General features: G+C 44.0%; 1 protein-coding gene across 1 annotated transcript in view; it reads right to left on the bottom strand.

Moving 5' to 3' along the window:
* Positions 1-18167, bottom strand: part of LOC144180550 (xaa-Arg dipeptidase-like) — a 29038-nt gene that overhangs the window by 4334 nt on the left and 6537 nt on the right. The window contains exons 2-5 of the mRNA XM_077708879.1: positions 15669-15814; positions 12595-12744; positions 6702-6843; positions 1157-1399 (exon numbers count right to left, since the gene is read on the bottom strand). Of these exons, the coding sequence (XP_077565005.1) occupies positions 1157-1399; positions 6702-6843; positions 12595-12744; positions 15669-15814 (681 nt within the window). The remainder of the gene's footprint in view (positions 1-1156; positions 1400-6701; positions 6844-12594; positions 12745-15668; positions 15815-18167) is intronic.

Genomic DNA, 18167 nt, shown 5'->3' with positions numbered 1-18167 from the left:
TCGTATCACTCAAGCGTTAGGATACTAAAATTTCAAATTCACCTCCCTCCTCTAACCGGCTATCGGGTGATAGCAGGCCTGTTTCTTTATCACCGGTTCTTTTATTTTTTGTCCTTAAATAATCAGTTTATACTACCATATTCACGGCCCTCGCGGTACATCATCGTAACGCTGTTCACCAGCTACGCACACAGGCTACAAATTTTAGTCGTCTATTTCTTGTTGATTCAGCAAAAAACTGGAACGATCTTTGTGCCATCATTACCATTATCACCGGAAGCAGTGGTTTGTAGGTGTGCGGTAGACGATTTAAATGAAGTTTCAATTAGATTAATTCTACTTACACAATGAGCGGGCATCGGAAGAAAAAGCTCATCAAAGCTTCACCAGCCTTGGTGCTATATATAATTCAAAAGCGGGAGCAGGTTAAGACATGCGGGTAGACATGAAAATGCGAGAAATCCGCAATTACACAAAACTGGTACGGAGATTCTTCGCCAACATGGTTTTGGAGGTGGAGTAATGAACAAAAAGTTTAAATTGATGGATATCACTAAATATGTTCGACCGGGGCGTGAAACAAAAACGAACCAACAAAAGAAACATGAAAACCACACAGCATTACACGGAGTACAGTTTCGTACATGACGCTATGTTTAGACGAGCATCTGATAAACCATTCAGAAGGGTAGGCACGACGATGCCATGGCATCTGCGCTCTGAAGTTCGTGCGCGCCATTAGGTAACGCATAATGTCTTTTCGCCGCAGTCGGTAAGCTTCCACATTATCAACAAGACCTGCCATGTGTGACAGGGTATCTGCGTCTCGATATGTAACCCTTATTGTTTACACTTTTACCATGTATATTGCCTGCCGTTTATGTATGCCTAGACCTCATGTAATGCCCCCAAATAGAGAACTTGATGTACCAATTAATAGCTATAGAATAAATGGAGATCGAAGGTCATGAGTTTTAGGTATATAATATGCGCGGCTTGAAAATGTGAAAATAAATCACAGAAGGTGCTTTGCAGGTCCCTTTTTTTTCGGGCTTTGGGAGAATTCGCCCTGTGCCCTGAGATTATCCTAGCAAATTGTAAGTCAGGTGGTAATAGATAAAACTTCTTTATTTACAGGGCCACATTACCCACTCACCCAAGGCTTGTCCATGTTTCCTGTATGTTTTTGACAGGGCGACGTTGTGCACGAAGTTTTTGTACTGCGACGCCTTTTCTATCGTCACCGTGCACCCAGTTGCCTGCGCTGCCGCAGTGATGCATCCCACAACTCTGGCGACCAAGGGGTCTACGTCTTGGGCAGTCTCCCCTCGAACTTGATACACGAGTTGGCTTGTCTCGGGAATGATGTTCGAGTAGGTTCCTCCTTCCAGGATGATGCCTGCGATTGTGCGCAACGAGCTCAGTATGCCTCCCAACATAGGAGCTAATATACGGTACGCATTTGGTAGGGGCTACACGAAGTATTCCTGTACGGTTCTATGATGAACATGTGGTTGACTGTATGAATGAAAACTAAGATATCATTATTACACCATAGTCAGCGAAGCAGAAAGATTGGGCAAGTGAACCCATCAGTGTGCTTTTATTAAAACCAATTAAAACGTTCATACCCATTCTTTCTAAAACGGATGAGAACCTTACAGAATTCCCGAAATCGCACTATGTTATCGTGAGTTGGTCACCGAAAACTATTTAAAAAAGCTCTAATATGGTACTGAACATATCGCTGCACCTTTAATCTTTTTGTAAAACATCCAAAAGAAGAAATCAAGGGAGAAACTGTTGTCCTCTAGGTTCGCAGCAAGCTAAATCACGTTGCCATTTTACTGAACCTTAAGCTTGATAGTACATTGTTGTGTAATGGTGAATTTAAAAGAGAATGGCCAATACATCGCGAATGTGGTGTGCAAGTCAACAATGAAGGCTATTCTGATTTAGCGTCATTCTTATGGAAGCGAAGAAGAGGATAAAGGCGGGTAGAATAGGAGTTCTTTAGGCTTTAAATGTAGTTATTTAATTACTGAGTATGTAGTTTCAGTGATCAACCCTTCCATGGCCAATCCCCCTAAGTGGGTACCACCACTGGCACCACCACCACCACCGCCACCACCACCACCACAACCATTTTTTGATGGTGGGCTATTCTGCTGGTTTTGAGGCCAGAAGGCCCGTGTCCTGCCGCTGGCGTTCATAATTTCAGGAATGACATACCTGTCCTCCTAAATGGGCCCAAAATTTCACCATAGTGCCACGGTTTTAGCATCCGGTGCTTGATGTGACAACGTTGATGCCTCCATCGCGTCATCATCGGCCTATCATCGTCTGTTACTCCAACCGGAGGCGAATTTCAGTTCGGAAGGCTGTAGGCATTCTACTTACATTATTGGACACGACTTGAACTGCTCGCGTCTAAAAAACATCTTTCTTAATCTTTTCCTTTCACCGTGTCCTTATCTCTTATTGTTTTTGTTCCTTTTATCGCATTCATTCTCTGGCATAAATGTGCCGTCACGCGTAATCCCAAAACCCTGTGTTGCTGTCTTTCACCTGTCTCTTAGTACCTCGTCTTGTGCCTCGTACACCTCATATCATCCCAAAGTAGCCTTCTGATGGGATGGCAAAATCAAAAGTGAATGGGCAATCCACTGTCCTTGCGGTGTGCAACGAACGAACAGGGAAATTCTGGTTGAGCATCTTCACCAGGATGCCGAAGAAGGAAACGAGGATGGAGATAGTCAGAATCCCAAGAGAACAACATCACTATTATCATAATCATCACCAGAATAATACTGAACAGATCCCCCCCCGCCCCATGTTGCCTAGACTGTACACTGTTTTTGAGGCCAATCCTAGCACGCCAGAACTGTTATGCCCTGCTGATATCATCCAGAATGTCAGGCACCACATATCTATCCTGCAAAACAGGCTGAAGATTTCCCATCGTGCCACCCTCTGTGCATTCCCGGCCTGCCCTGAGAAAGCAGTTTTATCCATCGCGCCTTGAATGGCCTACCCTCATTCGTGTCGACATATACAGCCAGACTTTCAATCTGTAAGGCTGAAACTTGTTAGGTTTGTTACAGGGTATTTATATCGCACTATTCCGCAGTAAGGACTTATTCACACCATTTTCGCTATCCAGTACATTCTAACCACGTGCTATATCCGTCTATGTTTGGCATTTCGCAATCTTTATCGGCTGGCATAAAAGTTCTTTCACCCGTAATTACAAAACCTACTGATCCACTCTTGTGCGTATGCCACCGAAACCCTTGTTTTTGAATTTCGCAACATCGTAACATCACATACATAACGCACCTACCGTTTGTCGGCTAATGCATCCGCCACAACAGCTGCAACATGCAGACGAGCGCTTCACTGCAACGCGATCACAGAAGAAGGCAACATGCCTGGGCCCTCATTTTTCGCGCCCAGTACAGTTTTCACCAAGTGCAAATGTTACAGCTTTCATTGATGTACTTAACAGGTCTTTTGTAGTAGTATGGAACCTGTATTTTTCAATAAGTGACATTTAGGCTCTCCAACTTCTCAGGATTGCAGCACTGCTTCCTGATCCACACTGAACATATTTTCATCTCATCATTGCAAACAGCGGAATCAGGCACACCTAGACAATGAACGATGTTCGCTTGTACTGGGGTGTGCCCTTAACGCAATTAATGCCATCTCATGAAGCTCTTATTGCACCATAGTAATGGCGCGCAAAAACATGGTTTGTTTGATACCTGCCTCAAATGTTTATTGTCTTGAAAGCATCGAGGTACTCAAAAACTCAGTTTACACTCCCACTACGCAGAAAATGAAGAGACCATAGAAAAGTAAATACCCAGTGATACATCCCCATTAGGAGAACGGCTTGCTGTAATATCAAGGTTTGGTATAATTACCACGCTAAGCAAAAATATACGAAAAAAACTGCGCCATCTCTATTCACGTTAAACCGGGGAGGGGAGCAGCATGCAGTGTATGAGTGCATTCTTGGCGCCTTGCCGTTTTTGCCCATGGAGATGAAACCGTTGCGGGGTAGAGGTATACAGCTTTGATGTAACACTATCGTGTTTTTGAAGGACGGAGCGTTCTAGCGCGAGGCGTTGGAAAACGACTGCCCCGGCGTTTTTTTAACATGACTACATGAAACGATGACGACGACAGGAGACGCTGACATCCCGAGCCCCTCAGTGGCTTCGCCACTAAAAGAAGCCTAAGCGCAATGAAGTTTTTTGAAAATGTGTGTGACGTTTGACGTTTGTTTTCTCTATTGCTTCTCTGTATTTGTTTCTTGTACTTATATTGATTTTTTTTCTTTTGTGTTCGTGTGACTCCTGTGATTTAAACACATGATTGCATACAAATATTTACCCTGATTTGACGTATGAATAGAAACTACGTCAGAAACTCTGTATTGAAAAGGTTTAGTTTTTGTTGCTTTTTTATACCTCACTGTTTTGTATTGAAGAAGCACTGTTTGCTGACGTTGCATGCCAGTACGGGGGGCCCGGGATTTCTTCAAGTGAAGCAGTTCAATTTTCGCCCTGGCCTACCGCATCGAAAGGATGCAAACAAATAAACTGAAACTGAAACTGAAACTGAAAAAGCGCCTTTGGGTAACCTGTTGTCTGCCAACAGTAGTTTATCTGCTTGCTCTTTGACAAGCATCTTAGTTTCGTAGGCAGATAGATAGGGTGCACGGCATTTCGCTTGCAGAGCATTCGACGAGCGACAGAAAAACAAAGAACCTCGATGGGTCAAACGAGTGGTCAAGGTTGTCGAAGACTGGCCTAAGAAGGTGTTTTCAGGACTGTTAACTTTGGAGTAATTGTGACCGCAACAAATGGCCAGTGGTGCCCCTCAGCAGCAAAGACCAGCTAGGATCACGTGTAGCTTGGGTTCTGTTTCGTGTTCATCAAATTAATCAGAGTTACGAATTGCTCAGGCAATGATAAGATAAAATGTGGCAACTATGGGACTCACAGAAGAAAGGCACCAGAAATCGCAGACTATCATATCGCCCAACAAAGAATGGGAGTAGCACTCAATACTACGCGACGCTATTGATCTACTTTCTTGGCCTTCTCCACCTGAAATATTGTGGACGTAAACGGGAGACACGAAAAGACTGCGTCTAAATATTCTGCATATGCGCACATTCATTGCTGTTGCGGAAGTTTGGTTTCACCTCGAAGATTTCTTGAGCCACGCAGTATACTACGCGGAGACAACCAAATATCGGTACACTTGCCGCAGCGCTCATTTACGGCCAATTCAGGGCACCTCACCAGCCGAATGCCACAAATTACCGTGCTGTCCTAATTTTTAAAGTTGACTGTCTGTGTGTCCTAGTTTTTGAAAGTTGACTTTATTATGCACCACGCTTATTAAAATGCAGGGTTTTGTCGGACCAAAAATGGTATTTGAGTTTTATGGTGAATTTAAAGTAAGGCCTTTTTTTACAATTCGCCAATAATTTATATCTGAAGCGGTTGGCGAACGGGTTCATGTTGTGAACAGGTTTGCGAACAATGTTAGTTTTCGAACCACTTTCCGAGTTCGACCCTGCTGCCTGAGATCAGATTCTAGGTCAGTAACTCAAGTTGATCAGCACCTCATTCCAGTTACTTACATTAACAAGGGACTGAATTTCGGAATTGTATGGAAAGAAAACGTGCTGTAGAGTGGTCTGAATCACTACCATTTGATCCTGATAATAACTTTACTATTAATGGTGATGAAATACTGCTGCAGTAATCGTGTAGTGTAGTAACGGTATTCTCTCCGAAAACTTAAAGCACCGCCAGCGAAGTTGACGCTCTATGTGTTTTATATCTTGCGAAGGTTAGTTTTTTTTTTTCGCGACACAGGGCCAACACAACCAAGGTGTCCCCCAATTGATATACCATGAGACAGCTATGAAGTTTTCTTACATGTTGGTGAAAAAAAGTGGCGCCAAGGCGCTAACACGCAGAATGGCACCAATCCCTGAAAGCTCGCCCCCAAACATAGTACATAAGAAGACGATAAACGTGTAACCAGGTTGAGAGGAATGTCACCGCATGCACCTTGAACGTTATGCTGGAGGACGCCACACGCAGACGCTGGCTTTACCTACGTCATATACTACTAGTATGGTTCTTCAGTAAGGCTCAACTTTCATTAAGAGCCACTACTATTTCCTACATGTTTCTATTTCTTTATGAGCCCCTCAGGATTCCGCATACACAAAGATTTTCTTCTATTGAAATGTACGCCTTTTGTCAAAATTTGTTGGGCCAATCCTAAGCCTTCTGGACCACAAAGAATTCAAAGGATCAGATTTACCTTTAAATGTGAACAATATATTTAGGGCCTTAAAAAAGAAAGGTGTATTCTCTAGCTTTCCCGCATAAAAAGTTCCAGCCTCGCTCTGGACGTAAGCTTGTACAATGAATTTTTTGCATCCTGCGCGTTTCCGGCTTGGCCGGAAAAATGTTGACAAAGACTGTACATCAGACAAAATACGTCTATTTTTGCTAAGCCCTCTTCCGCAAATGAAATGCCAGCAGTTTTTTACACCTAGATCTGTTGACGGAAATAGCATACAAACGCTACAGATAATGCCCATCCATATTTTGGTCGGTTACGTAGTTGCAACACCACTGAAAATCACGTTTAATCAAGCCTACCGTGAATTCGGCATGCCGGTTCGATCTGCTGTCGCAGCAGAGACACGTTGACGTAAGAAGCCACTGCCGCGTCCAAGGCGTTCACACCGTCCCAGGGAGAAGCAGCCGCATGCGTACCCTTTCCTCTGAATACAACTTTTATCTGTAATAGGAAAACAAATTGAGAAATGATCGAGCAATGGTTCCTGAAACAATGCAATGAGGCTATTTTAGTGGAGAAGTTGCAGTAAACTGGAGCTAGACAAAAGATTGGATTATTAGCACTTGGAACATCATGGCACAGTGCACCGGTTATTTGAAATTTTTGAATTGCTCCCACAATCACTCATTGATTACAGCTCCTAGATATTTTGTACCACTGATACTCCAGGTGTGATGTTTCCGAGGTAATTATGTTGTGAGTGTGCGGGGAAAAGGGGATACGTAATATAAACCTGGATTAAAAGAAAGCAAAGAAGTGTGGCAGGGGAACCAGAAGTACTCCAGGAGGGCGCGAATATTGCGGGTGGCATCACGATGCGCGTTTTCGTTCACATTGCCATGTAACGCCTTGACGTTAAAAACAGAGTTAGTCAATCAACCCGACAAAGCACCGGGATTGTGGCTAGAGGATAAAGACGCCTCCCGTTGGAATGCCACGTGAACGAACGTTTTAACAGAAACCCTCGGCAGCCTATGATCGCTTGGACACGCCCGGGCGGCTAACCACAGCAAATAAAACGCTCAGAAAGAGTGGGAGGACGAGGATATGGAACAAGAAGCTGCAAATTTCCCAAGTAGCCTAGTTTCAACGATTGTAATCAACTGTGCCGGGTAAGTTCGCAGTAAGTTCGCAAACAATACTATGGCTACGATCAGATACGGTTTTGTAGTTGGTGGGGCTGAACGTTCTTACTCTGTGCATACTGTTGAGCTACTGAATGGTGTTGCTTCCAACAGCTCCTCTGGCCGTCAACATCCGTGTGAAACGAGGGCTCATAAATAATTTAGCGCGCTTGCAGATTATAGTATCCGCACCGGCTCTTTGTTCTCTACTGACGCGGAACAGGCAAACAGAATTCGATGAAAGACCTCCACATCACATTAACGAAGTTGTGCACATGTTCCAAGCGGGAGCACTGTAGCTCGGCACCGTCGTCGTTGCACAGATTACACAAAAACCAGAATAGAACGGCCACATCTTAACGCTCCTATTTCGTTTTTTTTTCTCCATTAAGAGACGCGGCGATAATGTATGTTACTAGCGCGGGTTTTTCCCTTTTTATCTTACTAATGCACTGTGCCTCTTTTGTTATTGAACCATTTCCTACCGATGTGTAGAATAAATGATTAAGAGTTACTACAGCGCCTTAGACGCACCATCTGAACGGTTGTGCTGTCTTCTACGGCATGGTGGCGAGGTTTGGCCATGCCTGCATTCAGGACGATGTGGGTATACCCTGTTTCACAAGTTCTGATTCCAGAGCGTCTTGTAAATATGGCCTGTTAAGTTCCCTTGCAAGGTACTTTTATACGCGCTGTGTTCATGGATTGACACCAATGTACAAGCACTGCATGCGGTTCTCCTCAGTCAGCTAGGGTGTGAATTTCCGCCCTCCTTTAGCTTCGGTAATAGGTGGCAGCACTTTCTATACTATTGCTTCGCATAACTGGCGAGCGGCAGTACTTCTTCTAATGTTTTTTCCCACAATTAGGCATAGGAATTCAAGGTTGGAAGTCGCGCTTGTAGCGATGGTAGTGCATGGCAATCAACTTTTTACAACTGGCTGCAAAATCGGTATTTTGGCAACTAAATGACCCAGATCGTTCGGGCAATGCATGATCCGACCGATAAGCCGTCCTTTTGTCAAACTCACTTAACTCATAGCACGAAACCAATAAATAAAAGTGTATTCTTACAAGGGCCAGCGAGTCCCCAAAAGTTTTTCTGCGGTGATTTTTTAATCTTAATTTCCCGAACCTGTCAATTCCTCACTCCTAAGCTTACATAACACTCGGATTTGGAATGTTGTAAGACAGCTTTTTCGCATCGACAAAAAGCCAATTGAAGGTGAGCTCTGTCAAGAATTTCGCACAAACGCTTGCAGGCCGGAGAAAAATTTATACGCCTTGAGCATCCTGGGACGTTTTTCTATTGCACATCTGTGCTTTGTTTGCATGCCCCTGTATCTTAGTTGATTCTGTGTTCGGCTATGGCGCCTTTGTGTGTCTTCACAACAACGAACACACTCAGGCACACGTGGTTACTCCTGCGCCATTCTCTTGTTCACTTCAGATATCCCGTTATTTACCACAGTGAAGGAGTTGGGCGGAATTCTCAATGTTTATTGCTTTCTGGTTCATGCATTCCTTGTTTGCGAATTCTTATACATTGCTTGCTTCGGTGATCACGCAGCACTACTCTTTGGCGAGCATTGCGAACTATAATTTTTATGTAACAGGGAGAACTTCGTTGTGATTCTGTTTCAGCCACTTTACAGTTGAAGTTGTGCTGTTCTCTGTTTTTGGGTGCGGCGCCTTCATTTGGCTGCTTCTATATTTTAAACAGTTTGAGTGGTGCAGTCTTCCTATTTGTTTTCAAGCCCTTTCGTTGCAATTTCCTCTCACCACTGTCAAATACGTTCGTCGTGCCGCTGGGGGAATTAACTACATAGTTGCGTTTTTTCCCTAGCAGTACCTCACCCATAGCAGGCAAAGGCACCCCAGCGAGGCTGAACAATCCAATATCCCCAGTTACTTTTCTTTTCCTTCTTCGCGGTTATGATGCAAATCACGATTCCGAAGTGAAAGTTGCACCCCATAGTTCGGCAAGATAGGCAGGGCAAATGCGGAATAACTGAAGGGGCGAAGAAAGGAGGAGTGCCCATTTCTGGCCCTCAATACTGCGAAGTGTTTTATTATTAACAAAGATTTCGGCACAGAAAAAGCCACGAGAGCCATTCTCAAGAATTTCAAAACGAGGCGTGAATAGGAAAATAAGCTCTCGGACTCTGGATGTTTTAATCTGCGAAAGCGAAGAGATGTGAAGATTTCAAGGGTAGGGCCAGAAGGAAAAGGTGTTTTCTTGAATGTGTTCTTTGTTGTGAAGACGCAACTGTAAAGGTATTATCCGCCGATCAGCCCCCGATGATTAGAGGGCATACAAAGAAAAATGGCTGGGAGTATGTGGAACTATATGGACATTTATAGTGGATATGACATTTGGCCTCGCAGCAATTCTTCTCAGCAAAATACCGCCTTTCGGTTGATTTTCTCTTTCTGTGAATAAAGCTTTTACATTGGTCCAAAAACGTTGCATGCAATATCAGGAGCAATGTAGTGATAGGGAGAGAAATATCTGTTGGAAAATTTTATGCCCGATGGGGTGTGGCGACTACGTGTCAGCTAGGACTATATTTGAATGGTTGGCAGGTGTATTTTGAAGCAAGCGCCCCTGCAAATAGAGTGGTCAGTGAATAGGACCATGCGCCACCCAGATGATTCACTCCTGTTGCTCTGCATGTAGTCCCTTTCTGCAATCGGTTTGAAAATCTGTCTGGGCCACGTACTATTTCCGTCACAGTCGACTTCCCAACCTGTTTTTGCGAGTAGGAGGGCGGGCACTAATAGTATAGAACTTATGACACACCTGAACTGTACCCCGATATCCACCTTCAGTTTACGCTCAAGTTTTGAAATGATGAATCGTGTTAGCATAAAATTACCCAAGCGATATATTGCGATTTGCAAATTGCAACGCTTCTAAAGCATATTTTTCTCAGACTCTGCCGTAAAGCATATCTTTCTCAGACTCAGGAAATAAAAACACATTTACTTGGCTACAACCCCGACGACACCTATAGAAGCATTTAAAAGTGCAAAAGGCAACCACAGCATAAATGCAGAGAACTCTTTTCCATTTTTTAAAGCAAAACGAGAGAATGGTGTTGGAAAACATGACTTGTGTTTGGCAGGAATGTGCCTGTACCGAAGAAGGAAATAAAATTTATGCAGGAGGGTGCACCTCATGTGAGCTAAGGGAGATCAGAGTACGTGTGACAAATGCTGAACACGAACACTACAGCAACACTGGGACCAATTATGAGCGGCTGAACATAAAAAGTATTCCCAACAATCAATGTTTTATGTTAAGATTTTTGTTTTTTTCTTACCTGGCGCTTGAGAAATATTCGGTGCTGTTCCGCCTCCCTGGGTATGTATCCTATTTTTGTGCTGTCTCTTGTTGAAAACCTAATCAGCTAACTGTTTCCAATGTTAACATGAATTAACTGTACGAGAAGAAAACTTCTTTCCTGAGTACCTTTTGCCAGAAAAATATCAAATTTAAGCTTGCACTGAATTTTATTTTCAAAAGACGAAGCAGGTCTTATCAGCACGTTTGAAATGCCTCTCAGCAGGCTCCAAATTTGGCTTGATAAGATAAGCCACGATTTATCAACCTGCATAAAACCGAAACAAACGCAATTAAGAGAACGTCGTCTTTTCCTAATGAATGTCACCTATTTGCGTAGTCATGTGTACCTGTAGGAGTTGCAAATGACATAACGAACGACGAGACACACTAGCGTCAGTCGTCATTGGTAAGCACTTGGGGTAGAAAAGGAACGCCGCATTACCAACTCTTCAAAGAGGGCCGTCAGAGTGTCTGGACATTTCGGGAAGGGGCCAGGGGTCGGGAGTACCATAAAATATAAAGACGATAGTCTTTCTTGGGCTACTGAAAAACCAGACATTTTGGTCGGTATGTATGTGTGTTTGGCTGTCTGTCTGTCTGTGACTCGATTCAGCCAACTGGCCAAAGTAAAACAAGGCCTGCGCAATAGTCTTATATAGTCATAGTGAAATCTCCCCGTCTAAGTCCAGTGTAATGTTCACACTTGTCAGCACTGTTGAAGAAGAACAAGGCATCACGCAAATATAATACAACAAATTAATGCAGAAGTGATATTTGCAGTCTTGCTTTATACAAAATCATACATGCTTGAATTTTCCGAAATTAAATACTTCATCCACTACAGAAAAAAATACACTCCGCCGTCGCCTGCTGCCGCCCGCGCCATTATAGCTTCTGGCGCCATATTAAGCAACCAACCGGCAACAGTTACGACAGGTTCAAATAGATAAATTCCATGTTCCGCTTAGAACACACGGGGAGTAGGGCAGTGAGGTTCTATCAACGTTGAAGTAGGGCGCATTGATTCACGCGCACCTCCGCCGTACGGCAGCGTTCGAATCGAGACACCCGGCCTGGAGCAGTGGAACGCGGTAAATTTAAAATGATGTAAGCAAACCTTTGGTGTCTTTACGTTAAGAGGAGCGCGACTCAATTGTAACAACATGAAAGGTGAGCTGGAAAGCGAAGGGAGCACTTACTTGGCTACAGTCGATAAAGACAATCGTCTTTTGTCCACATTTGCAACGAAAGGAGCAGATACTCGGCCACTTTTTTGCCTTATCGTGTTTCTGTGGAGGACTCAATGGGAAGACAGCGATTAAACCCCCTCAGCCTTTATTGTCCTGTACAGGGTGGGCAGTTTCGTGGACATGCCATCAAAGTTAGACGAATTTATTGGTATTCACGTTATATGTAGCAAACATGGCACACCCACGGAACGTTGCGGCAAAATACGTCCTTATGATTTGTAGCGGGTATATTTCTGTGACCCCAAACATTTTTAGATACGTAACAATATGATAGCAACGTTATGTTTTATTACACGGCGCAAATTCATTGAGTACGCTGGCAAAGAAGCAAGTTACTTTTTATAGGTGAATTCGCCGGCTCTGGAAAATGTGAGCGTTTTCCAGATCACTATAGAAGCTGTCCTTTGTTTCGTCTTGTTATGGCGCCTTTGATTAGAAGAAAGTCGTTCAGAGTACTCGGGGAACAAACCTTCTGCGAAGAGGTGAAGGCAAGTCGAAGACAGTCTTGACGTCCTGGGTGCGCCATTATCGCCACGTCAATGTCCCGGAAAGCTCCCTTGCGGAGGAGCATGGCCTTCCCAGCTTCGCTTTCCTCTGCAGGCGTCCCCATTATTACAATCTGTGGAAATAGAGAAGACAGGTGGGAGTGCGCCTTCCAACTTTCACTTTGCTCTAGTATCTCTACACAATAAAGACACTTTAAAATAAAACTTCGTGCACGGTACTGAAGTCTGCTCATGTGATTTGAAAACGAAAACCCGACGACACTCACGAACAACTTTTTTAATGGTTCGTAGTAATTGTATCCCGCTGTACGGTTTTGTTTCTTTGCCATTTGGCGCAAATCCCTTCGAACGGTTTTTTCACAATGCGTGCGCCTTTCTTCGTTTTCGTTTATTCGTCTTTACGTGCTGAGGATGTCAGAAAGCAGACCGGCACGCACTACCGCTCATTTAGAATCATGGTTCCGCGTAATTGGTAAGCACCTGTTCTGCTCACGTGCAATCACGTTAAGGTGTAAAGCTGCACCCACTGTTATACAACATCATCATCATCACCAGCCTATCTACACCCACTGCAGGGCAAAGGCCTCTCCCATTATTCTCCAATTACCTCGGTCCTGTGCCAACTGTGACCAATTTATCCCCGCAAACTTCTTGATCTCATCTGCCCATCTAACTTTCTGCCGCCCCCTGCAACGCTTGCCTTCTCTAGGGATCCACTCTGTTACCCTTAATGACCAGCGGTTATCTTGCCTTCGCATTACATGCCCTGCCCACGTCCATTTCTTCTTCTTAATTTCTACTAATATGTCTTTAACACCAGTTTGCTCTCTGACCCACTCCGCTCTCTTCTTGTCCCTTAATGTTACACCTATCATTTTCCGCTCCATTGCCCGCTGAGTCGTTCTCAATTTAAGTTGAACCCTCTTAGTGAGCCTCCAAGTTTCTGCCCCGTAGGTGAGTACCGGTAAGATGCAGCTGTCATACACTTTCTTCTTCAGCGACAATGGTAGGCTGCTATTCATTATCTGAGAATGTCTGCCATATGCACCCCACCCCATTCTGATGTTATACAACATATACGTATCCAATTCAGAGTTTTGTGATTTTTTTACTGAGCGGGCACACAGCCCCTCAAATCTCCCGATTGCCGTCCAATATTTCAAGAGCGTATGTTACGCAAGGAAAAAAATACCGACAACTTTTTTCTGCGCTGGCCAGTTGCCGATATAGTACAGATGGTAGAACCCAAGGCTGCTGCTGTGCAGACCGGAGTTTAAATTCCATTGAACCCCAATATCGCTATCTTTGACTATTTACAACAACTTCAATTATCTTGACCGGACACCAACAACAGCGGATTTTTCTCACAGAATGAGACACTACGGGTACTATCCTAAAACAGCTATGAAGGTAGTCCGAAACGCACGAAGCTTATCAAAATATCGTAAGGTTTCAAGCAGGGAGGGCGTGAGGCACAGGGATTCTGTATTTTCAAAATATTACTGCCATATCGAGGGGGTAGTTTAGAAACCTTCAATGGGAAAAGTTAAAAACACTAGGGAATTGCGATTTCGGGCATAAAGAACAATCAATTTTGTTGCTTCGAGCAGTTTTTTTAGCACCTGTGCAAAATATTTCTTGTACAGTTTGAGGGGAGGTTCGTTCGCGACTTTATGTAGTTCATGCTGAAAACGAGAATTCAGGTAAGGAATGCGGAAAATTTGACACTTAGCTTAGGTAATGAAACGCTGGAAGAGCTGTAGAATATAACTCAGCACTCTTAAATAATGATGAATAATAACCTTTCTTTACGGAAGTGAATTATATGCATTCAGTGCCTACTGCGTTTCCTAATTCATTGGGAATAAAAGTGGCCGCCTCATTCAAAGGTAACCACGCATAGGGATAAAAAAGCGCGTTTTGAATCGGCAACATCAGCCTTGAAAAGACGTCATTGTTACGTGTAAGGGGAGAAGAAGACTCGAGCTGTCATAAAAAAATGGTGGACAAGCAGGGTAACAGAATCAGGCAAAGAAAATAACTTGTTAAAGTGTGAAGTAAGAAAATTTTAGTGGTAAAACTGTCTCAGGCGTTGTTAAACAGCACCGGGTTAAGTCCGTAGATGTGCCTGTGATTCGAAAATGACACGAACAATTTCTGTAGTTCGTGTGTATTTTCGCGTGTGGTACTGTCGTCTTGTCGTGTTCTTGGTTGTCGTGATTGTGATGTTCTGTCGTGTGTCATATTCCTGTCCTGATGCTGACGTTACCGTCATGCCGAATTCCTGTCTTGTCATGATCCTGATGTTGCATCAGTACTTGCACATGGTTTGAATGTTATTGCCAATTGTGAAGAGTAGCGTAAAAGGAAGTTTTGTTGTTACTACAGGAATGTTTGTCCTTGAGAAAATTCAGTTCGTCGTTACGACAGCAATGTGTGTCGTAACAACAGATTGCTTTGCAGTAGCATCAGGACCTGTGTTGTCACAACAGAGTTTGTCGTATAACAGGAAATCTTCTTACGTTTTTGCAAACGTGGTGGCCTGCGGCTCCGTCAAGCTGTTTTTCCTCTGCCTTTTCCGCAGGCCTCTAGCATCATGCCCCCTCTGATGCCAAAATAAGATTTTATTCTATTTTAATGCAAACATAATGAGCATATGACGAAGTGTACAGGCTCTCTTCAACGTGTGGCTTCTGTCTTCAAAGGCTCCCTTCAGTAACTTACGATTTGTTACGGAATTGTCAATTTGTTATGTATACGGCCATGAAGATTCCTTAACCACTGCTTTAAGGCTAACTTCACGTATTAAGCAGCGGCTTAATTTTACCGCAGTACCTTTGCAGTTTGTGAACAGCAAACCACTTTTTGGCTTTTCGGTCGTATCCTCTTGTTGCCTATCTTCTTGTACAGTCTTGAGATAGGTCTTAATGAATCATTCAATGAATTTGTCAATCAATTGTCCTTGCAAGTACCTGCTTCGCGTGAGTTGTGCCAAAGAAAGCGTGGGATAGACCATTTTGTCTTCCGGAATAAATACCTTGCCACGAATGGCGGGATTCAGTTTCATAGCTGCCATAACTGCCAGAGCGGCGCCCACGGAGCTCTCAGCAATGAGGTTGTGGCCACAGCCATGTCCAAGCTTTGGTAAGGCGTCATACTCCGCCATGATGGCCACAGTGGGTCCTGCAATTGTAGCAAAGAAATGAAATTATAGTAATAGAGATACGGCATAGACGCAAATATGTCAGGATTCGTAAGGTCGCTCGTCAAGGCGGAAAACCAGAACATCCCACTCGTAAACGGCATTATAATCCTCGCCGTACGAGTGCAATATAATGGTCACAACAAAATGAGAATCCTTTATTTAGCAAACAGCACTCAGCTCACCGTGACTCATCTCCAGGTTGGTAAAATACAATGCAGTTATGAAGGAAGACACGTTTCTATGGCTGGTACAAACCTTTCTAAATAAGTAAAATCACATACTGCATACCTTTCCTACAAAGAAGAAATGACGAGAAAATCAATATTAACCGCCTAACAAAACGGTTTTAAACAAGCAAAAAGTTTACCAGTTACCAAGGCCAACGAAAGTTTCGAAGCATTAGGCCTGAGCAACTAGATCGGAGACCCAATTGAAGCGCAACACACAGCCCATTCGAACACCTGTCTAAAACAAAAACTGGGGGACATTAGGAATTTACTCGGAATCTAAAGCGGAAGTTCCGTCCAAAACGAAGTTGACCTCCCACACGAATGGAGAAAAGATACTCGCAACCCGCCACTACCAAAAGATATGCACCCAGAGCTAAACATGTAAAGAGGCGATCTAGTGCAGGGGCACTAGGCAAATGTTTCTGACACCATTATGTGCCACGGAAGGTTATCTTTGTAGAGGAAGCCTACTACAACCGTGGCGGCTCTTGCCTATACGCCATGGCAGCTCCAGTCACCAACAATGACACAGTACAGTGGCGCCAGCGTCCACACCTCCCAACAGACCTCACTCAGAGTGAGGAGGTGCCCCTAGCCTTTGCTTAAATTCTACATTAGCGACCACAATCATAAGCAACTCGAAGTATGCCATACTTAACTTAGCAAAAAGCAGGATCTTTCCGGTAGCTGCATCGCCGCTTGAGAAGACCGTCAACCAACCAAATCCACTTTTTATGGATTTGGGCACACTGCGGTCTATCGGGGATTGAATTGACCCCCGGAACCACTCGAGCTCTTGCTAACCACGCCGTGTCACGACGGCTCCACTACCATGACCATCCTCCTCAGACCAAACATCGCAGGCAGGCCATGAAAAGCGCACATAATGAGTTCACAGGACAGCCTAGTTACATTCAAGGAAATTAAAATCACGACAAGTTTTCCAGATGCAAATATCCAACGGCCGGCCACTCCATTAACACAAAACAGGCAGTCACATGGCGACGGGTATAGATACACACTTTTCCAAGCCCTCTGTGTCGCACGTTTGGCTATCCAGACAATTACTTAAACCCCGGAACTCTGTGTAACAGCAGAGCAGCCCTGGAGCGCATGTTATTATTCTGAAATGAGCTCGGAAAAAGTGCAACCAACCATCATAGAAATTCATCTATCGATACGCTTACAAGATACAATATTAGGACTATAGAACAACGGACCGATTTGTGTTCAGGTCCACACTGGAGCCACAACTCAAAGCACTTCGGATTTCTCGCTGACGGCTGACGGGGATGTTTACCTCTAAAACTGTCTCTGGCATATATATATATATATATATATATATATATATATATATATATATATATATATATATATATATATATATAAATGATTTATTATAGTTAAAACAGATTAATTTGGAGACAGAAAGAAAGTAGCGAAAAAATGCCCGTCGGATGTGATCCGAGCCCATGACCTTTAGAATACGCGTCCGTTGCGATGACCACTACACTGCCGGCGGAGCGGTTGCCATCTCCACTTTCTCGGTTATTCAGGTTGAGGTATTTCTTTCCTTCGCTTGGGGGTGGTAGCCAGCGCGACTCGGACTCCTCGGGGTGAAGGGGACCTTCTTTTTAACCCCCGGTCGTGACTCGCCTATCTACGACATGTCGAGATTCGTCAACCAGCATTGAACCCTCCCAATTAAGCTATCAATGGCACCCAGACTGATTGAAAGGAGATCCTCGCTATGCATGCAGTGAATCAGAGTGGGAATAGGGGGGCTCGTTGAATTAAGTCAAAAATTATGGTTGGCAGTCATGAATGCCAAGGAAAGCAAGGAGAGAATGCGGCAGGTCACTTATTAGCATTAAAACTGATGGAGAATTTTGAAAGACAGAAAGAAAGTGGCGAAAAAAATGCCCGCTGCGTGGGATCCATACCCAGCACCTCCAAAATACACATCTGGTGCAATGAACAAAAATCTACCTGCGGGAAGGTTCTCCCGTCGACTTTCTCGGGGATTTATATTTGGGTATGTGTTCCCGGCGCTTGGCGGTGGTAGCCAGTGCCACTCGAACTACTCGGGGTGAAGGGGACC

This window comes from Haemaphysalis longicornis, unplaced genomic scaffold (assembly GCF_048455015.1).
Source record: "Haemaphysalis longicornis isolate Haplotype H1 unplaced genomic scaffold, Haemaphysalis longicornis Haplotype H1 scaffold_4, whole genome shotgun sequence".
NCBI classification, from domain to species: domain Eukaryota; kingdom Metazoa; phylum Arthropoda; class Arachnida; order Ixodida; family Ixodidae; genus Haemaphysalis; species Haemaphysalis longicornis.
This window is presented reverse-complemented; position numbering and strand designations above follow the sequence as displayed.